The 21765-nt window shown below is 34.4% G+C and overlaps 1 protein-coding gene across 12 annotated transcripts in view; it reads left to right on the forward strand.

Moving 5' to 3' along the window:
• Positions 1-21765, forward strand: part of KIF21A (kinesin family member 21A) — a 140191-nt gene that overhangs the window by 65460 nt on the left and 52966 nt on the right. For all 12 annotated transcript variants that reach the window (XM_057701393.1, XM_057701399.1, XM_057701394.1 and 9 more), the window contains exons 2-11: positions 5210-5432; positions 5564-5746; positions 7118-7267; positions 7769-7903; positions 8436-8603; positions 10489-10604; positions 13669-13864; positions 14276-14465; positions 15053-15116; positions 19754-19957. In XM_057701393.1, the coding sequence (XP_057557376.1) occupies positions 5210-5432; positions 5564-5746; positions 7118-7267; positions 7769-7903; positions 8436-8603; positions 10489-10604; positions 13669-13864; positions 14276-14465; positions 15053-15116; positions 19754-19957 (1629 nt within the window). The remainder of the gene's footprint in view (positions 1-5209; positions 5433-5563; positions 5747-7117; positions 7268-7768; positions 7904-8435; positions 8604-10488; positions 10605-13668; positions 13865-14275; positions 14466-15052; positions 15117-19753; positions 19958-21765) is intronic.

Genomic DNA, 21765 nt, shown 5'->3' on the forward strand with positions numbered 1-21765 from the left:
ACTGTTTCGTGATTTAAACTCCAGCTGAAAAGGAAGCCCTTTTCCCCCAAATATTCTTATTTTTCTGTCTTATCCAGGATATCTTGAAACTAGTCCTCTTAGCTTATTTGATCTACTCAGTTACTAAATCCAGTTATGGTTATTATGAGAACAGAAAACAGGGTCCAATTTAAGGAAATTTACTAGTCTTAGTCTCAGACTCTCCTCTAGTCTTCAGTAGATACTGCCATTGCAAAGAGCCATCCATGATAATGTTTTCATAAAAGAAGTTCCTTGTCCCTATGGCCACAATAGCGTTTGCTATAAAAACTGGAGAGAATAATAGAAACTATAAAGAAATACAGAGTGAGTGGATATAAAGTGGATATAAGGTGTGACAGAAGAAAAAGATTGTTTATTGATACCTCTTTTAAGTCAGGATTTTGCTTTTCTTAAGGGAATAATTAAAATAGAATTTGAACTTTAGGAATATTAAATCGAGGCTCTTATATTCATCATATAGATTAGAAAATTAAGACATAAAATTGTTAAATGGTTGCTCAAGATCAAGTTTCTAGTAACAGAGTATAGTGATGGGGCAAAAGTTAGATTATTGTGATAATCACATGCCTAGTATTGCAATGTTCCTTGCCCTTAACTAGAGCAGTTTATAGGAGTCAGTCAGTAAACGTTTGTTGAATTTCTTTTATGTTTGAATAAGATATATTCTCACTCCTCAAAGAATTCATTTACGAGTGATCAATAAGAATTCAATTTGATATTTTATTATTCAAAATCTTGTACAAATTGCATAGATTAATTCAAGTTGGGGGGGGGAGGGAAAGCTTTATAAACTTACAGATATTTGGGCTAGGTCTTGAAGAATTACAGAGAAGTTTCTATGCAGAGATGTGGAGGTCCAGCATTCCAGGCAGAGAGAAAACCATGTACATTGACATGGTGAATGAAAGTATATAAATTGATCAAGAAATGATCAGTTGTTTGACGTAGCTGAGTGTAACTAGATTTGAGAGTGGAATTGCAGGCAGAATCCAGATTAGGAAAATCTTAGATACCATGCTAAAAAATTAAGACATTTTTGTGGGGACATTTTAAGGCAGCTGACATTTTAAGGCAAGTTGGTATATGAGGTATAAGAGGAAGAGATGAGTTCAGAAATCAGTTTTTTTTAAAAAAAGGAATGTCACAAAAGCCAACTGCTGAGAAATATGGTGTTTGAAAGGTAGCAGAAAATGCCATCCTATAATATGCCAATTTGACATAAGGATTGTTTTGAGCTGAAGGCAATTAAAAGAAGCAGATATTTGCCTAAAAGCCCATAGCTTTTATAAAGATATTCTCCCTCTGTTCTCTACCAGGAAGGACAGAGGTTAATTACTACAGACTGAATCAAAGGATCCTACATAACAGACTTTACTTAATTAGCCTCTGTCTTCCATTAGTTCCTACATATGTTTACATTTTCACAATTTGCTGTCCTAGAAACTCAACGTCCTTTTTATTTTTAAGGTGCTATGTAAATCCAAGTTGTAACCACTCTTTGATTTACCCATCACTGGATATTCCCACGTGTGTGCATGTTACACAAGTTAATAAACTTCTACTTGTTTTTATTTTGTTAATCTGTTTTGTCAATCTAATTTACAACTTCCCAAACAGGAGAATCTAGAAGGGTAGAGGGAAAAAGGTTTTTCCTCCCCTACAAGTTATAAATAGGATCAAATGTGTCTGGTAGGATGAAGACTAAAGAGTATCCATTGTATTTAGAAATAAAAACGTCTTTGGTGCCTTCTGTCTAAGCAGTTTCAATACAGTGTGAGAACAGAAGCAAAATGGCTAGTATGTGCTGATGGAAAAGTTCAGAAAATGGATACAACGTTTCTTCGTGTCCTTTTATCTTAAAACTGAATAATTGACAGCTTGTATCATATTCTGTTTCAAACTCAACCTTCATAAACTAGTTATAACAAATTACATTTATTTCTGTATGACTCTCCCTGGGTTTTCCCTTTCAGATCCCACCCTATTTGTCAAAGGCCCACAAAGGACAAAAGGTTCCATATATTATGCTAAGGGAAAAAGCACATTCTCTAGTGAAACTGTCACTATTTTCCATAACAGCCTCACCCTAGCTACATTCATTTCCATTGTAACATTAAAAACAAACAAACCAACCCCTCTCCATTAACAAATTACTATTGTAGATAGAACCCACATTGTTGTTGGCTTTTATAACATTGCTGTATAGTATTAGAATATCTTATCCTAATATTTATGACGTAAGTTTTATGCAAAATTGTTTTTCTTTAAGAAGCAGTTTCAAACATATCTAGTTGTATGATTACACATTTTAAAAAGCCTGCAAGGCTTTGTTTCTATCTGCTAGTGTTAGTGTTAACCGAAATGTTAACCCTCATTATTTTGTAGTGTTGGGATTAGATGAGTGTGTTTAACATTCTTTTTTTTTAAATAAATTTATTTATTTATTTACTTATTGGCTGTTTTGGGTCTTTGTTGCTGACACGGGCTTTCTCTCGTTGTGGCGAGTGGGTAGCTTTCAGGAGACAGAACAGCTTGGGTCAGATATGACTTTATGGTGGAATGCAAAAAAAAGTGAGAACTTCCGAAAGGAGTGAAATCTAAACAGAGATTGAGAACACGAGATGTTCAGGTTGGAAAAGGAGTTGGGAATTGAGAAGGAAGAGTGTCCAGGAGAAGAGAAAAGCATATAGGAAGGCATAGAGGCTAGAGAGTGCTTACTTTGTTAGTGAAACTGGTTAAAAATAAACCATCACCACCACCACCACCATCGCTAACCAAAATCCTTTGATGCCCAGGTGGAGCATGGCAAGAGGAGATGGCAGAGCAATTTAAGGTTATACTAAAGGGTTTTAGGCAAAGTAGTGATCAACTTCATATTTTACAAGTATCACTGATATTGCAATCTGTGGAACAGATTGGTAGGGAACAAGATTGGACACAGGCTGACTGGTGAAGAGACTTTTGCAAGAATCCAAGTAAGAGATAATGGGGCTTGATTAGGGTGGTATTGATGAGGAAGAGAAGAAAATGATGAGCTATTTCAGAGATAATTAATAGCTCAGAGATAGATGAGGTAGATGGAATAAGGAAGAGGGAATAATTGAGTTGACTCTCCTGTTTCTGGATGGCCAACAGACAGGATGGTGATTCTTCCAAGCAGGATGAGGGATTTGGTTTTCTCCCCATGACTCTGCTGAGGAGGGTGAGATTTATGATTTTTATCCCCATGAATGGATGAAGTGAGATGGGAGAAGGGGAGTTTGGGAGGAAGGGGATATTAACTTTGAGAAAGACCACTTAGCAAGAGAATGTGGAGCCAGAAAGGCAAAGCTGCTTACTGCCATCAGCTGTTCTTATAGTCCGTGGATGTAGCTTCTTGTAAGAAACCCATTTGTTTTATTTGCTGTAATATCATTTTAATTTTATAACAGTATATTAATACTATTTTCCTCTTCCCGTTTTGTAACATAGTGTTCTTCAGTCAAATAGTGTTAGATTTGAAAGGAACCTTGGAAATGATAGTTTCTGTCAACAGGTGAGGAAATTGGAGTTCTGAGAGAAGACCACATGATATCTGTGGAGTGAGAGAAATAGCAGAATCCAAGTCTCCTAAAGTCTACTTCATCACTTTCCACAGTACCAAGCCAGCTCCTCATTGATTATTGAATTCCATTAAAACAAATAAATGAAGTTGAAGACTTTATGGAAGAAAAACATCATTATCACAGAAGGAGGGAAAATTGCATAAATCAATGTATTCTTTACTTAACACTTGTTTTTGCTAGTACAGAATTCTGTTTAAGATAACCAGGGTTACAGAAATTCTGTCTCTTCTCAGCATTGCCTTTTCTAATCCTTCCATTGACCTTCCACGCTGATGAAGTGGCAAGGATTAAAAACTCAGGTGATCTAGACTTAGGCTTGGGTTTATCTCTAAAAAATAGATGAACTAGTTCCACTTCTATAGATCTCTGTTTCTGTATCTCAGAAAATAAGATTCCTTTAAAATCCTTTCTGTTTTCTGTCTGTGTCATTTTATATTTTCCATCACTGGTTGTCTTTACGTTCTTCCTTAAACTGCTTCTCCTTCTCCATGGCAAATAGGAGTCTCTAAAAAAACCTAAGTACAGTAAGTCAGTGATGTGTATGCCTAGGATGGTCCTGCTTATGGAGTAGAATAGGGCCAGATTTTGCTTTCTTCTGTTAGTAGCACATCACCATATTTACTTTCCTTCTTTGAAAAATGGGCCTTGAAATCGGGAAGATAAGGCAGAAGAGGAAGGTCCTAGAATCTGAAGTAGATGAGGGTTTGGTGTAGGGCAGGTATCGTGTTATGGTCTTCCAAATGGACAGAGGACACCATAGGAGATGTAAATGATGATTCAAAGGTTTTGGAGAGAAAATATTAGAACTTTTGTTTTTATTTTTAATCTTTTTTTTTCAAAGTTCTGCTTTTGTGTATAATATATGAAAAGTGAAGATAGTACGTGCATATATTTATAAATGAATATGTATATTCAAATCATTTATATTATATATTATGGGGTTATGCTTAAACATGTTAAGCTAACAGAAGGTATGGTCAAATAAGCTTGGGAACCATTAGTGAAGAGTTTGCAAAAAAGGTGAATCAGGGGCATCATGATAAATACCATGTCCTTAATTTCTCATCTTTGGATATCATCCTCTCTGGAAATAAAGAGAAGAAATCTAAAACAAAGGTAACAACAAATAACATTTTGGTAGTTGAATTTACTTACCTGAGTCTTTACCTCTTATAGAGCTGAGGAAAGGTATTCACCCACAAAAGTATTTAATTTTAAGATTAGTTTTACTCTTGTTCATGATTTTTTTTGAAATTAAGTAACATGTTGAAATTGACTCTACAATTTATTTATTTATTTATTTTAAATAAATTTATTTATTTATTTACTTATTGGCTGAGTTGGGTCTCCCTTGCTCTGTGTGGGCTTTGTCTAGTTGCGGCAAGTAGGAGTTACTTGTGGTGTGCTCAGTATAATTTAACTTATTTAAACTTTTCAACTCAAGGAGTAAGTACTAGATTACATTCATGATTTTTAAAGATTTGGCTAGGAATTTCGAAATCATACTTCTTTGATTTCTTTCCATTTATTTTGTCTTATTTTTTCCTGATTTTTTCTCGCAGAATAAGACCACAGCTTGCCAAAGAAAGGATTGAAGGATGCCATATTTGTACATCTGTCACACCGGGAGAACCTCAGGTCTTCCTAGGCAAAGATAAAGCTTTCACTTTTGATTATGTATTTGACATTGAGTCCCAGCAAGAGCAGATCTACACTCAATGTATAGAAAAACTAATTGAAGGTTGTTTTGAAGGATATAATGCTACAGTTTTTGCTTATGGACAAGTAAGTACCAAATCATTTTCATGGAAGCTGTTAACTTTTCAGAAGTGTCAATTCAGTTGCACTTTCACTTTTGTCACTTGAGATTATGTTTTTAAGATCAGGCATCCATTTTTCTCTGTTCTTTTATTCAGACTGGAGCTGGAAAAACATACACAATGGGAACAGGATTTGATGTTAACATCATTGAGGAAGAACAGGGTATTATTTCTCGTGCTGTTAAACACCTTTTCAAGAGTATTGAAGAAAAAAAACACAATTCCATTAAAAATGGACTTCCTCCTCCAGATTTTAAAGTGAATGCCCAGTTCTTAGAGGTAATAGTCTAATTGTGTCATTAGTTTCCTTTAAATCTTATTCTTAAGACCATAGCCTTATGATTTTATACTCCTGCTTCCATTTTAGTGCTTGGCATACACTGTTCAATAAATGTTGTTTGAGTAAATTAACATTAGGTTATAGGCAGTAGTAACAAGAGATAATAGGTAATAAGTATTTCTTACTTGTTGGCATCTAAGATTGTAAACATTTGACCAGTGTCCGTAGAGTAAAACAATTAATATTGTTTATTTCAAAGTTTTTTCTATCCTAGAATTATTGTTGTATTGCAGGCAGACTCACAGAGTGCTGGAAACTCAGTGACTAAGACCAAAAGGGTGGGAGAGAATGTGAGGAATGATAGGATTGATGCCGTAGCACTAATCTGGCTGTAGAAGCTGGTATTCCTACAAGGCTAGGCAGATGTTTTAATGCAGTGTCCAAAGGTTGGGGCAGGTATGGATTAATTTAGGGCAGTCTAGGCTTGCGGGAGGGACATGCCAGTAAGAGGACATCTAGGATTTGTCAGTTTGCAGTTGGGTGGACAGTGCCATTATAATTCTGTATCCTTGGTCTAAAGAGTGTTCTAGTCTAATCGTAGTCTAGATCACTGAGCTGATCATTTTGATAATCGATGAGACATTTTATTCAGCATGATATAGCACAAAATAGAAAACTTAATTCAGATTAACATCAGTTATCCTACTGCTGGTTATAATGGACATTCCAATGTAGTAAAAACCAAAAATATGTTTATGTGTTTCTACCAAAAGAAACATAACTAATGATGGAAAAAGAAATAGTGTTCTTCTATCTTCTTTTTTGCCCTCCAAATGTTACTAGGCATTGTGACTTTAAGCATATTGATAGAAAGATAGGTGTATGCATTCTCTTCTAAGGTGGCAGCACTATCTTGTCAGTCTCTTAATACAGAAACTATATTGCTGACCTTGCAAAAATACTAAGTATTAATTTTTAGAAACACTAAGGGTTGTAGGGCAAAAGAAAATGTATTTTTAGTTCAAGTAGTAAAAGTTCTTAAAACCTTCCGTAAACTTAATATTTGTCTACATTTGATACATATTTTTTAGAATTTGCTTGTATTTATATTTATCTCTTGCAAAGGATTAGTGGATCACTTTAGCTAGTCCTTGACTCATTAGTCATGATTAAGTCTTTTACTGTTCTTATCCTTGTAAAGAAATCTGGCATTTGTTTGTATTTGTGATCATTTTTGTGTGTTATTTTGAAGAAATGTATGTCATTTGGAAGAACTTTTAAAATGTTTGAAAGATAACATGCAATATGTATTACTACAGCCATGAGGCAATTTCTGCTGAAATTAAGCTTATAATATTTCTTTTTGATAGCTATATAATGAAGAGGTTCTTGACTTATTTGATACCACTCGTGATATTGATGCAAAAAACAAAAAATCAAATATAAAGATTCATGAAGATTCAGCAGGAGGAATTTATACTGTGGGCGTCACAACACGTACAGTGAATACAGAATCCGAGGTAACATTTATGTTATAGTTAAAATAGACCATATTTGGGGAATTCTATGGTGGTCCCGGGGTTGGGGCTCCACGGTTCCGCTGCAGGAGCCAGGGTTCAATCCCTGGTGGGGATCCCACAAGCCACATGGAGCAGCCCCCCAAAAAAAAGTTGCAGAAAAGAAGATACAAAAGAGCCTGAGTCAATACAAAAACACACTAAGTATTGCTTAGTTTGTTCCAAAGTGTTCCACTGTCATAGTTTTGAAATAGAAGCTGCAGATGTCAGCAAATGGCAAACAGTGGAATCTCAGTGTTTTTGCCTATTAAAAAACAAAAAACAAAAAAACACTATTATACTGAGAAGCTCAGCTCAAAAAGTGCCTGTAAGTAAAATAATGAGAAAATCTATCTTATACACCCTTTAATATAGTGGATTTTAACCAGTAGCTCAGACTTCTGATTGTGCGGATCTAGTTTAAGTATTGTTCAAGTATAACCGCTCTTTCTTTCCCTTTTCTAGATGATGCAGTGTTTGAAGCTGGGTGCTTTATCCCGGACCACTGCTAGTACCCAAATGAATGTTCAGAGCTCTCGTTCACATGCCATTTTTACCATTCACTTGTGTCAAACCAGAATGTGTCCCCAAATAGATGCTGTGAGTTATTTGTTCTAATTTCTTAAGCTTTCAGATTTCATTTCTGTAAAATCACATGAAAATATTCAAAGAGAACATTTGTGCCAAACTTAGTTTGTTCAATCATTCCTTTTCCTAATGAGATGTCTGTGATCTTGTTTAAGCTAAAGGTTGCCAATGATGTAAAATTTTGAAATTAAAAATTGAATGTATGTCTGCAATAGCCAGAAAGTATGCTGTGGCCATGTGGTGATGGATGTGGTTACTTGAGACCCTTTGTTTTTGGGAACTGTATGCTACTAGTTTCTCTTCAATATACACAAAGCCTCAGTTGATAACAAGTTTTGACTTTCTTTGACCTAACTTTGTCTAAGCTTCTAATTGCAGCAGACATTTTTGTACTTATATTTATTTGGCTACATGTCTATACTTGGCTATATATATATATATATATATATATATATATATATATATATAATGAGGGCAAGGTAGTATTGAAGGATGTTTAGTGTCACATTAATAAAATATTTTCAATTATTTTCTTCAATTGCAGGAAAGTGCAACTGATAATAAAGTGATTTCTGAATCATCACAGATGAATGAATTTGAAACTCTGACTGCAAAGTTCCATTTTGTTGATCTGGCAGGATCAGAAAGACTGAAGCGTACTGGAGCTACGGGCGAGAGGGCAAAAGAAGGCATTTCCATCAACTGTGGACTTGTAAGACTAAGACTAAGGCTTTGTGCTGAGAATTTATCAGGGCTACTTTATTGTCCTTTCCCTTTTGTAATAGGTAATACCCAAGTGGAAAATCTTTCATGCACTGAGCTGAGAAATGAAAGTTGCTGTAAACTTAGGAGTAATGCATTAAGTTTTGATTTCATGCTGTCAGCTTTTTTCTCCTTTTCACGTTGCAAATTTTCTTCGTGTATAAAAATTTAGTTGGATTAAATTTTATGATGTGTGCATAAAATAATCTATGCATATATATAATAGAAACAATTTGAAAATTCTCACATTTAAAAATATACTGTTTTAATATTAAATATTTTATGTGATGAATTCCAAAGTAGCTTTTTTGCTAACATTATATGACAGACTTTATTTTGGAAATTATAATCAAATGTTTTTTAGTAATGATTGTTTCAAAATAAGAGCTTTTCTAGATGGTGTTAGGAATTAACTTTAATACCATGCCATCTAGTGGTGTTTTTGATTGGAAACACTTTGTATTTGAGTTAAAGCTTCTATTATATGAAAGAAAATGTTGTAGAACCAAATTTTTATGTAATAAATCTTTTCTTCTTATTGATTTCATTATATAATTCGTTCTTTGTTCCTGCTTAAAAGTAATGTCATCCTAAATTCCTCTAATGCTGACAGCATCAGGATAGGTGTTTTCTGTTTTCCTCCCTCCCTTTCTTCCTAGAGCAGGGGCTCCAAGCATATGATCCTTTTTTTTTTTTGGGTCATTGCCCAATATTTGCTTTTATACGATTGCAACCCTTCTGTGGGTGAATTATCAACTGAGACTGATTAGAGAGAGCCAGGCTTCCCAACTACCCATCTTGGTGCTCCCACCATATGGTTGAATATTGGGTGAAAAGGAATGAGTGACTAGGATCCTGGACTTTGTGTATTGTTTTGAATTTCTTGGGAGATAAAATCATGCTGGTATTTACATTTGTGCTGTCCTGAAAAGACAAAAGCCATTGCTCTGTTTTCCTGTTCAGACTGTTGAAGCATGTTCAGACATGTGGTAGAGGTTCATTCAGTGTGACCAGTGGTTAAAATTGCAGACTCTGGAAAAGGGGTACTAAGACACCGTGTGATGTTGATGCATTCCCTGCAGGATCTATTGGCTCTAACAGAGACATGGTTTGCATTACTGAAGGCGAGTGTGACCAGCATTTAGAAAAATGCTTATGCTGTAGGTGCTAGTTAAGTGACAGTAAGAAAAGCAGTAGGGGATGGCACGAGGAGTGACTAAAGAGTTCCATAATTTGACTTAGTTTTTTTAAATAATAGATGCTTAGCACATAGATTCACTGAATTTCTAAGTGAGGCTGTACTTGCATTAGGAATACCTTGTTCAGAAACATCATACTGATATTTTTATTGCGGTTAAAGGAAATTTTGTTTTCCTGTAAGGAAGCTATAGCACAACAAGAAAGTTTCATGAAACTGTTGAACTAGCAAACAATTTATTTTTTCATTGAGTTGAGGAGAAGAATTTGTAACATGAATTGGCAGTTTTTGGGGGATACAACGTGATGCTCTGGTAATTCTCGGAATGGTCAGAAGTCATCAATCTTATAACATTTCTATTTCTACAGAAAATCTCTGCATGGAAGTTTAAGTATTTGTGAATTATGGGTATATTTATATATAGCATTAAATTTCGAGTGGTGTCAGTTTTCAGATAGTTATATGGAAAGCTTCAAGTTTGCTTTATATTTCAAAATACAAATGTAAAATAAAACCAAACACAAATGTTCTCAAGGTTGCCGTGTCTTCATATTATTTTCTGTAAGTGTTCATTATTTAAAAGTGTTATAATTCATAAATGTTTTATCATTTTCCTCTCTCTCTTTCTGTCTTTTAGTTGGCACTTGGCAATGTAATAAGTGCATTGGGAGACAAGAGCAAGAGGGCCACTCATGTTCCCTATAGAGATTCTAAGCTGACAAGACTACTACAGGATTCTCTTGGGGGTAATAGGTATGCATAAGTGTGTATCTTCCATATTCCTGAATTTCAATTATTCATTATTTTTTTAAAACTGAGCATCTTTCTTTTTTTAAAAAAATTTATTTTCTTTATGTTTTTGGCAGCGTCGGGTCTTAGTTGCAGCACGCGGGAGCTTTGTTGTGGCATGCGGGTTTTTTCTCTCTAGTTGCAGCGTGTGGGCTCCAGAGCGTGTGAGGTTTGTAGTTTGCAGCGTGCAGGCTCTCTCATTGAGGTGCATGAGCTCAGTAGTTGTGGCACTTGGGCTTAATTGCCCCGCGGTATGTGGGATCTTAGTTCCCTGACCAGGGATCAAACCTGTGTGCCCTGCGTGGAAGGCAGATTCTTTACCACTGGACCACCAGGGACGTCCCTCATTATTTTAAAATAAGTTTGTAAAGTGATTTATAAGAACTATTTTTATTGTAAAGCAAATTAATGGGATGAGGAATTAATAATTATTAAATGCCTCAAATATGTGTGTGCTTTTGCATGTCATTATTTCACATATTTCTTACAACATCTCTTGAGGTAGGTGTTATTATTCCTATTTTATAGATAAGGAAATTGAAATCCAGAGAGGTTAAATAATTTATTCAGCCACTTAGCTTATAAATGCAATCCTTGGCATGTGCTCTTTCTCCATATTATAGTTTCAATTTTAAGTGCTTGGCACATAGTAGATGCCTAATAAATTTTGTTGAAAAATAAATGCTGTCTTCTATGTAATTAAAAAGTAATTTAAATGTTATTGATTTTTTTTTTACAGTCTCCTAAAAATTAAACTTTTTTTTACATTTTAGAAAACTTTTAAAAATGTTAACTGAATGAAATATAGGGTGTTTGCTGGTTATCAACTTTGCCAGAATTACTGACATTCCTCCTTTTCCGTACTTTGCATCATCCTGATATGTTTTATCGGCTAAATGTATTTTTTTGCAATGCATTCCTCTTTATAAGCATCAGCATGTTGGCTTTAAAAGTGGAAACATTTTTGGCATTTAAATTCAATCATAGCACAGTTCGAGCAAGTTACACACAACTACAGTGAATCTGTTTTACAGGGTTTTCAGTGGTCTAACATGTTTACTGATGCTGTAAAATGATCTGGTAGTTAAACTTGCAAACTTTCTTTTTGAGCAACTATTATTCAAAGAATTGTGATAATGTTAAATTTATTTAGGTCTGAAGTTGGATGGATTTAGAAATGAAGTTTTGTTTTATAGAATTCAGCAGTATCATTTTTATATCTTTCTTTTTATGTAATATTGTCATTGTCTTATCTCTTTTCTAGCCTCTCTGCTGTATTGCTTTCAGTGTACATATTTCTTACTTCTGTTCTATATTTTCATTCTGACCTTTAATATCAATCTGGGTCTTATTATAACAGGACAAAAAATTTTGTTTTTTAAGCCAAATATAAATTTTTAAATTTTGCTAAATTGTTGCCTTTTTCTGTATTTATTTCCTTAACTGTATAGTACAGCTTTGTTTTATAACAAAGCAGAGATAGTAAACATCTTCCCCTTACAAGTGTCAATACTTTTGAATATATCAGTACTTCTGAGAGTTTGCTTGCCCTGTAACAATCTAAGATACTTGCATTCTAGGTTTTGAATTCTTCTTGAGTTTTATCTAAGCTACAGCTAAAGAGTTTCAGATGTTCTTCACCCTTTTCCTAACTGGGTGGTAACTCCTCTCTTCTAATCCCGTTCTCAGTGACCCTCAATTCCTGCTTAAAATTGTGATATTGAACTCCTAGTTCGAAAGCATTATACTTTGTATAAGCGTTGGAGAACAAAATCCCTTCATTTTGTGATGTTTGTACAAATTACTCTTAAAAGAAAAATTAGATCAAACATATTTGTGGAAATAAGTTGCATGTATTTATGTGTATAATTTGGTGACTTTTTAAAGAACCAAGCTGGCTTTTATACATTTATAATGTTTAATATCACATTTTTAAAAGTTTATAGCAAAAATTCTGAAAAATACATAAAAATATAAAATGATAAAAATCAATTGTATTTCTATTACCTGTAAGTAACTATTGTTAACATTGTAATATATTTTCTCCCTAATGTATAATATAATATGATATAACAATATATAAGATAAATAACTTTATTATTTATTTATTTATTTATTTATTTAGGCCTTACTGCACGGCTTGTGGGATTTCAGTTCCCCGACCAGGGATTGAACTCAGGCCACAGCAGTGAAAGGGCCAAATCTTAACGATTAGACCACGAGGGAACTCCCTAGTATACTTAAATTACATGGTTTCCTTTAAGACAGAGTTATGGTTTTATATAAAAATAAAGTTCATTAAACAATTTTTTTCGTAAACACAACTTTTAAAAAAAATAAATAAATTTATTTATTTATTTATTGGCTGCATTGGGTCTTTGTTGCTGCGTGCGGGGACTACTCTTCATTGCAGTGTATAGGCTTCTCACTGCGGTGGATTCTCTTGTTATGGAGCACTGGCTCTGTGCACGGTCTTTAGTGGTTGCAGCACACAGGCTCAGTAGTTGTGGCTTTCGGGCTCTAGAGGGCAGGCTCAGTGGTTGTGGTGCACGGGTTTGGTTGCTCTGTGGCATGTGGGATCAAACCCATGTCCCCTGCATTGGCAGGCAGATTCTTAACCACTGCACCACCAGGGATGTCCCAGCAATGATTTTTGAATTTCAATCTGTCATATTATAGATAGATTAAATTTTAGAATTATTCTGTTTATATTGCTTCAAAAAAGTTTTGTAAAGAAGTGAGAATTAAATATATGCACTTATACTTTCTCAAGCTATTGTGAGTCAAACAAGGATAATATAAATTCATTTTCCCTAAATTTTAGCCAAGTTAAAAAAAAAATCTTTTTCCTTAAGATAGTCTTAAAGCATTGGGGCTTTTAAATTTGCTTTTATTTTTAAGTTAGTAACATCAATCTTTTGGTATCTTGAAGAGTAGATATTATTCAAAAGGTGGGAATTTTAAAATGATTATTTCAATGTTTTATTTGCTTATATCTGTAAACCTAATTATTTTTTGTAACTTTCAGCCAAACAATCATGATAGCGTGCGTCAGCCCTTCAGACAGAGATTTTATGGAAACTTTAAATACCCTGAAATATGCCAATCGAGCTAGAAATATCAAGAACAAGGTGATGGTCAATCAGGACAGAGCTAGTCAGCAGATCAGTGCACTCCGTGGTGAGATCACACGACTTCAGATGGAGCTTATGGAGTACAAAACAGTAAGCTAATGGTTTTGACTTTGCATTTGTGATGTATTTTGTGTCCAAAATGATACCTTTTTGTGATGGCTTGCACATATCTGTTTCCCTGGAGTCTCTTGTCTGTCGTAATGGTTGCATCTTTCCTTTTGGAGGTAGAATTCTCTAGTTTTCCTTGTGGGTAGCCTTTAATAATGTTCAGTCTAACAACCTGAGCAGCCTCTTGTTTCAAAAGACTTCCTTCCCAATCAGATTCTTTAGTGACAAATACTCGGAGAGATGTAGTAGAGGGAAAAGGATCTCTTTTGCCTTGAGGCTATTAAGACAAAAGGGCTCTTGGTTGTAGAATTGCATAGACCTGCAGTATGCTTTAACAGAACTCTTGTGTATTTAAAACTTCTCAACCAACAGGGAAATATTTTTCTTTTCTAGGGTAAAAGGATAATCGATGAGGAGGGTGTGGAAAGCATCAATGACATGTTTCATGAGAATGCTATGCTACAGACTGAAAATAACAACCTGCGTGTAAGAATTAAAGCCATGCAAGAGACGGTTGATACACTGAGGACCAGAATCACACAGCTTGTTAGTGATCAGGCCAACCAAGTTCTTGCCAGAGCAGGTATGTGTATAGGGTGCGATGAGTGAGGGATTACTTTTGGAGAGCAGGAAATATTCTTCATGTTTGTTAATTTTGTGGAATATTTGAAGTGAAAAGTCAATCTCTGTATATAATCTGTGACTTTAAGTTAATACTTAATTTGTAAATAATACATTCTTACAGAAACGAAATGTGCCCTTTGCTTTATCACATTATCTTCGTTTCTGCTCATGTAAGTAAGGGCAGGAAATTTGCTGTTTAAATTCTGTTTCAAAGCATTATTGTTTATTTCTCTAACTTTGCTTTTTCTCTCATTCTGTTCTGTTGAATTTTAAAGGAAATTCTTTTTTTAATTACTTTTTATTGGAGTATAGTTGATTTATAATGTTATGTTAGTTTCTGCTGTAACGGTAAAGTGAATCAGTTATACATGTACATATATCTACTCTTTTTTAGATTCTTTTCCCATATAGGTCATTAGAGTACTGAGTAGAGTTCCCTGTGCTCTACAGTAGGTCCTTATTAGTTACCTTTTATATATAGTGGTGTGTATATGTCAGTCCCAGTCTCCCAATTCATCCCTCCCCCTTCCTTATTTTGTCTTGCAGGTGAAGGGAATGAGGAGATTAGTAATATGATTCACAATTACATTAAAGAAATTGAAGATCTCAGGTACAGTTCATGCTCTGTATTATGTAAAGCACATATTTTGGGTTTCGCAGTGAAGTACTATTGCTATTTGTTGGGCTTATTTTGTCGTAACTGTTCACAGTGCTATTTCAGCCCTTTGATCAGGTCAACTTTAGGGGAATAGGTACTTGCCCATAATGGAACATATGGGAACATAATGTCACAAACTTTCCTCTTCCCACATTATATTCCTGTGTTATCCTCCTACTCTTGTTGTTATACCCTTAAGTGGAAGCTTACCTAACCTCATATAAGGACAGGCCTAATTGGTGTCGTTGAAGTTACCTCCCTGTGCCTCTTCACCCACCATTTGGGAATGGTCAACATCAATAAATCATCTCTAATTTTTAAGATCTCCCATTACTCCTGTTCCCTTATACTTCTCCAGCTGTTCTTTATGTGTGAGTCATTGCATCCCTACCAATATACCTGCCTCTCTGGTACATACAAAGGCTCATTCATCACTCACATTTCACCCGCATACTGCGTATATTCACTCTATGCCAGGCATCATGCCATGGACTCAACAAACGTGACATAAACAAGTTCACAGTCTAAGGTGGGTCAGCTTACGTAAATATCACATGTAGTAAATGGAATGACAGAAATTGGTACACAACACCCAAGCCTGATGCAGGAATGTGGAGGGGACCACTGAGCACAGACTGGGAGAATAGGGGTCAAAAAGAAGATCAAGGACACTAATCATTTCTATAATATTTTCAGGTTCCATGGTTTGCCCTGATGGCTGAGCTGCTTTCTCTTGAAGTAAAACTACAGTCAGCTCCATCGGGAGCATCTAAATAGCTCAGATCTCACTTCTGCTATCCATTTGCAGAAAATAACCAAGTGAGAGCTTATCTTTCACAGCTACCCTAACAATTCTCTGTCTTATATTTGTCTTCTCTTTCCATCTCTCTTCCTCTGGCTATTCTAGAGATTCTTAAACAGAGATGAGTAGTGTTTCTGCCTCCATAAGGCACACTGGATCCCTTATATGCTTCAAAAAATGAAAACCAATGAGAAAACATCTGATGTAGCAATAGATAAAGTTGCTCAAATGACTGTTACTTTTATTCTGTTTATATATTGCCAAACTTTACCTTTTTGATGGAGGCCTCTGGGGCCTTAAGTTGTAGTTTCGGTCAGAGGCAACTTGGACTTGTAGTTGGCATCTCGTGTTGGCAGTGCTCTTTCCTGTCTTGCCAAAAACTTATTCTCTGACCAGTCTCCAGCCTTTCCTGACTCTGTAGACCCTATCTTTGCCATTCCTTCAGACAAAACTAATATCTCTGTTTTTTAGTTCCTAAAGATTCTTTTCCTGCTCTTAGTCTGCTTCTTTTTATCTTTTTTTAATTTTCTTGGCACTGCTCAGTTGTTAAGGCTGATTCCATTCTCTGGTTCTTGGGCTCCTTTTCCTCTCTTTCATTCTGTTACTCTAAGACCATATCTAAGCTTGATCTCACTATTTGATGAATGGCTTGGCTAGTGTCATTATCTCCTAGAAAACTGACTGAATCATTTCCATTCCTTCTGGTAGCTAAAAGGAGCATCTGCTATCTTTCCTCTTCAAGTTCTTGAATTAAGATTATTCTTTAAGCCATCTAGAGAACAATGATAACTCTTAGCCCTTGAGTTCGGTCAGTGATCAAATAGTTCATGATATAGGTTAATAGTTTATTCCACTTCCCCAACTTTCCTTTGAAGGCTCTTTAATTCAGTGTGTCCCTAGAATCTCCGGACTGTAATTTATAATATAAAAATAATTTACATATGGGATAAACATAAATGAGCTTTGAATTTAAATTAAATTACCTGGATTGAAATTATTAAGTTTCTGTTTATTAAGTATATGACCTCGGGCAAATTACTGAACATCTTTGATCTTTAGTGTTCATCTGTAAGAATGAGGTAACACCTGCTAATCTAAAAGAGTTATTATTATGGGGCTCAGATAAAAGAACAGGATGTAAAAATTCTTAAATTGAAAAATACTGTGAAGGTCTAACATGTTATTATTTAGGTCCAAGTTCTCATATTCTGGTTTTATCTACCAAATTCTACTCCAATCCATATTTTAACCAATACTTTCTCTTATGAAGGCATTTTTTCACAGCTACTTAAACTTAATGCAAATTATGTAAATGTATTGCCACATGGGAATTATAAAATAGTACTAGTTACCTTTTAATAAATTTACACATCACACTGTTTGTTGTGAAATGATAATAGTCACTAATTAATCTTAGTTTTCTGGGGTTTAAAATTTTTTAGAAATTTCTGAAACTATTGGAAAGTTTTAAAAAGTTAAAATCATCCATATTCTCACCATTCCAAAAACTGATGCTAACATTTTGGTATATCTCTTCAATATTTTTTCAATGCATACTTTAGCAAAATTTGTATCAGGGTATATGTATTGCTTTGCTATCAATTCTTTGAAATTGGACAAGATATTAGGAGCATTTTTTAATGTTATTAAATATTTTTCTAACATGATTTTTGCATGGTTCCATGAGTACTGTTTCATGAGTTATAACTGATTTACTTAACTAATCCCCTGCCATTAGATAGTTATGTTGTTTCTAACTTTTTGATAAGAATAGTTATTATTTGTTAAAACCTTATTATTAGTCAGGTGAGTTTTAAATTCATTGTATCATCATCCTCATAACCATCCTAGGGAAGTATGTATTTTCATCTCCATTTTATGGAGGAAAGGGTGGAAGCTTTTAGAGATTCAGTGAGTGAAAAAGCTGAGAGGCAAGCCTCAGTTTATTCCTTCCCAAGGAAGTCTGTGTACTTCCCCTCACGCCTCAGAGTTTAGTCTCCTATTAAAAATGAAGTGCAGACAGTGACAAGTGTGTGGGTGGATGAGTAGGAGGAGAAGGAGAGGCAAAGAAGAGGTATTATCTCTACAGCCCATACAAAAGGCAAGATTGCTAATGTAGTGTGGGGTTAGTGGAGTTGGAGGTGAGCCCTAAAGGTTTCAGCCTTTATTAGCACCAGGATGGAAGAAACATGAAAAATATGCCCCTACCAAATGCAAACTTTTAAAATCAGGTTATAAAAAAACACAAATTGTCTGATTATTATATAAACGAGCCAATTAAAAACAGGTCATTTATTGATACCTAATTTATATTTTCATTCATTCTTAACATTCATTATTATGTACCCAGGCTTTGTGCTAGATTTTGAAAATACAGAAAAGTGTAAGTTTTAACTTTGAGCTTTTATCATTAAGCTGAGTTTTTATACTTAGGTTGCCCTCATTAAAAAATGACATTCAGAATTTTCTTTAATTTTGAAATCATTTAATTTAAAAGTTTGCACACAGCTATTTAACCATTTTAAAACATTATAACTATTGCAACACCAGATACAAAGTAAAACAATTTCATTAAAGACACTTGTTTGTAACATATATATACTGATTTGTGTACATTCTGTCTCTAGCTGATTTTAACAGTGTCATAAATAATTTTCGTAGACAGTGGAAAAACAGAACTGACTTGCCTTCTAGAGCTCAGTAGTTGCAAATTATCTAGCACCTTCCTCTGAAACATTTGAACATATAGCAAAAGTGCTTAGTAATATAGTTTTGAAACAGAGATAGTAGGTAGTATTTTCTCCTTATAGCCCTGTCTCAATCACCCTTGTGCCAAACTGACCTAGGAAATTTATTATATTGAAGTAGATAATTGTGTTCTTGATGGTTTAAATCAAATGGACTCAAGGAACTGGCCTAGAGGACTGTCTGAATCCCTTGTAGTCTCAAGAATCCAGGCTCTTTTAGGATCTCATCATTCAGTGTTTTTGTATATTACTCACAGCACACACATTATTCTCCTGTCATTATGAAGACTGCTTGAGCAAACAAAAGAATGTTTTCAATTATCAAACTCAGGTTTCCTTGGAGATTTCATCTTTTCCCATGCCATATTTAGGAGCCAGAGAGCTTTCAGCCAGTTAGGAGCAAGTTTGACTAACTGTTCCTTACAAAGATTTGGAAATGTTATTATAGCATGATGAATGAGGAACAGAAAGGAAGGGGAACCATGCTGCTTCTACATTTTAAGTTTAAATGATGGGTTTACAAAGCAAGGATAACTAGTGCCTATTGGCCAGAATGCAAGTAATCTAATTATCATTGGTGCTTACTTCAAAGAGTGTTACTTCAAATTTACAATCTTTTAATCAGGAAATTTAAAAAATATCTTAAACACTAATGTTTGTGAACACTTTTATTGAAAAACCTATACCTTGTAGCAATGTTGAAATACATTTCAGGAAACTTTTTAGCTTGCAAAACAACTCATTTAATATGTCCTCTTTATTCCTCAAGTTGTCAAGTTTGCAGAGACAAAAGGTAGAATGGAGGCTGTTGCTAGGGCCTGGGAGGAGAGGGGAATGAGGAGTTAGTGTTTAATGGGTACAGAGTTTCAGTTGGAGAAAGCGAAAAGTTCTGAAGGTAGGCAGTGGTTGCCCAACAGTGTGGATGTACTTTGTGCTGTAGAACTGTACACTTAGAGATGGTTAGGAGGTAAATTTTATGTTATGTATTATTTACCACAATAATAAAATATTTCTAACTTAAATATTTTCTTATTCACTAGGGCAAAATTATTAGAAAGTGAAGCAGTGAATGAGAACCTTCGAAAAAACCTAACAAGAGCCACAGCAAGATCACCGTATTTCAGTGGATCATCAGCTTTCTCTCCTACTATAGTATCCTCAGACAAAGAGACCATTGAGATTATAGATCTAGCTAAGAAGGATTTAGAGAAGCTGAAAAGGAAAGAAAAGAAGAAGAAAAAAAGGTAGTGTTATAAAATCACTGCTCTACTGCTAATTATTTTTCAGGGTATTTTAATTTGCAATTGCAATGAGTATAAATAGTCTTATAAGTATATTAATAAATGAAATGTCATTTAACAGAGGTGACAGTTATAATTATATACTTTTAAAGACTTATCTCTACTTGTGTGTAAAAACATAATTTAATTATAATAATATGGTAATGAATTTTATTTAGACTATACCAAGGTAAAATTACTATTAGAAATTACTTTATTATTTCTTCAAATAGCTGCTTTTGCATTCCATTCATCTTTTCTGCAAAGCTTATTCTACCATTACTCAATATTTTCATCTTTTTCCATTTTCTAATACAATTAAATAGTCTCATTGATATATTCTGCTTCCTGTCTATATTAGTTTAACTAAAGGCTAAACTAATTCATCAGGCTGTCATTTAATATCATTTGGTCTCTTAAGTATTTTCTGCAGGGCTCTAATTTGATTATGTGAAAGTTATTTATGTTATTGCAGGCTTTCTGACTCTTCCAGCAAGGAGTTACTCAGCTTTTCACCACTGTTCTAGGCCTCCTTTTCCTTGCATCCTGGTAATATCTCCCTCTGAAATCAACTGGATGCAAAGAAAAGGAGGAAAATTAAAATGTGACCACTTGTAATATGTGAGTGGTTAAAACCTCATAAATTGTTTACATGTTTACATATTGATTCTATAGTGCAGTCAAATTACTTACGGAGAATGTATTTTAAACATGCCAGTCAAATTAATTTTAAGCATTTTTGGCTAGATATTCCAAAGGGGGAAAAGATATCTTATTTGTCAAATAGCTTGTTTTGGAGGTGCACTCTGTAGAATTATTATTGACATTTAGTCTACCTGCTGCTTTGCTCAGTTTATTTAGAAATTTATTTTGACAACCAGGCATTTCTTCCTTGAATAGTCAGTTGACCAAAGTTATTAGAGTTTTAAACTCTCCAAATTAATTCTGCTGTGTGTCCTTGAGTTAAAAAGGAATGATTAGAATAATTAAAGCAAGGAGTTGCACATCTATGGGTAGGAGGCATTGCAATTGAAATTGCATTCTTAAGATACTAATGTCTTAAAAGACGTTGCTCTTGGATGGCTGATTAGGCAGAATTAAGAAATATATAATGATTAGTTCTTATGCAGGGCAAATAAAACTGTAACAGTGTTCACAGAATTATCAAAACTGGTGTGACCCAACATACTGTGGAAATGAAAATGAGACTTTTGCACATGACTTATCATTTATTTGTAAAATTCAGTTGTGTGATGAGTCAAAATGTGAAATGGTGTGACTTGTTTTTAAAGATGTAGGTGGTTTGTGTTCATGAATAATAAGTAAGGATAAGCAAGGGTATGTTTCTCAAGGTCATGAACTGATTCTGCTCTTTCCTTTTGAGGTAAATTTAGGGATGTTATCATAATCACCATAGGATCCCAATAGAAACCTGGGCTCTTTTGTCATTTTTATAGTGATCATATTTACTCTAAATTAATACGTCTGATGCAAGTTATTTCTGTGACAATGCAGGGTTGTAAACTTTTTGACTGATAAATGATACTATTTTACTCAACTTGATAAAACATTTCATTTATCACCAATAACTTCTTGCTGTATGTAATATAAATTCCTTTTTAAAAAATATTGGTAAGCTCTCATTTTAGCCACAGGGTTTGCTACAGTTGAAACAAAAAATAGCAAAGAGTTCCGGAAGTATTCAGAATGACAGCAGCTTAACCGAAGTTAGTGATTAGTCTTCTACAGGAACTCTTTGGAGGCAGTGCTCC

Source organism: Hippopotamus amphibius, chromosome 12, assembly GCF_030028045.1.
Source record: "Hippopotamus amphibius kiboko isolate mHipAmp2 chromosome 12, mHipAmp2.hap2, whole genome shotgun sequence".
Taxonomy (NCBI): Eukaryota; Metazoa; Chordata; class Mammalia; order Artiodactyla; family Hippopotamidae; genus Hippopotamus; species Hippopotamus amphibius.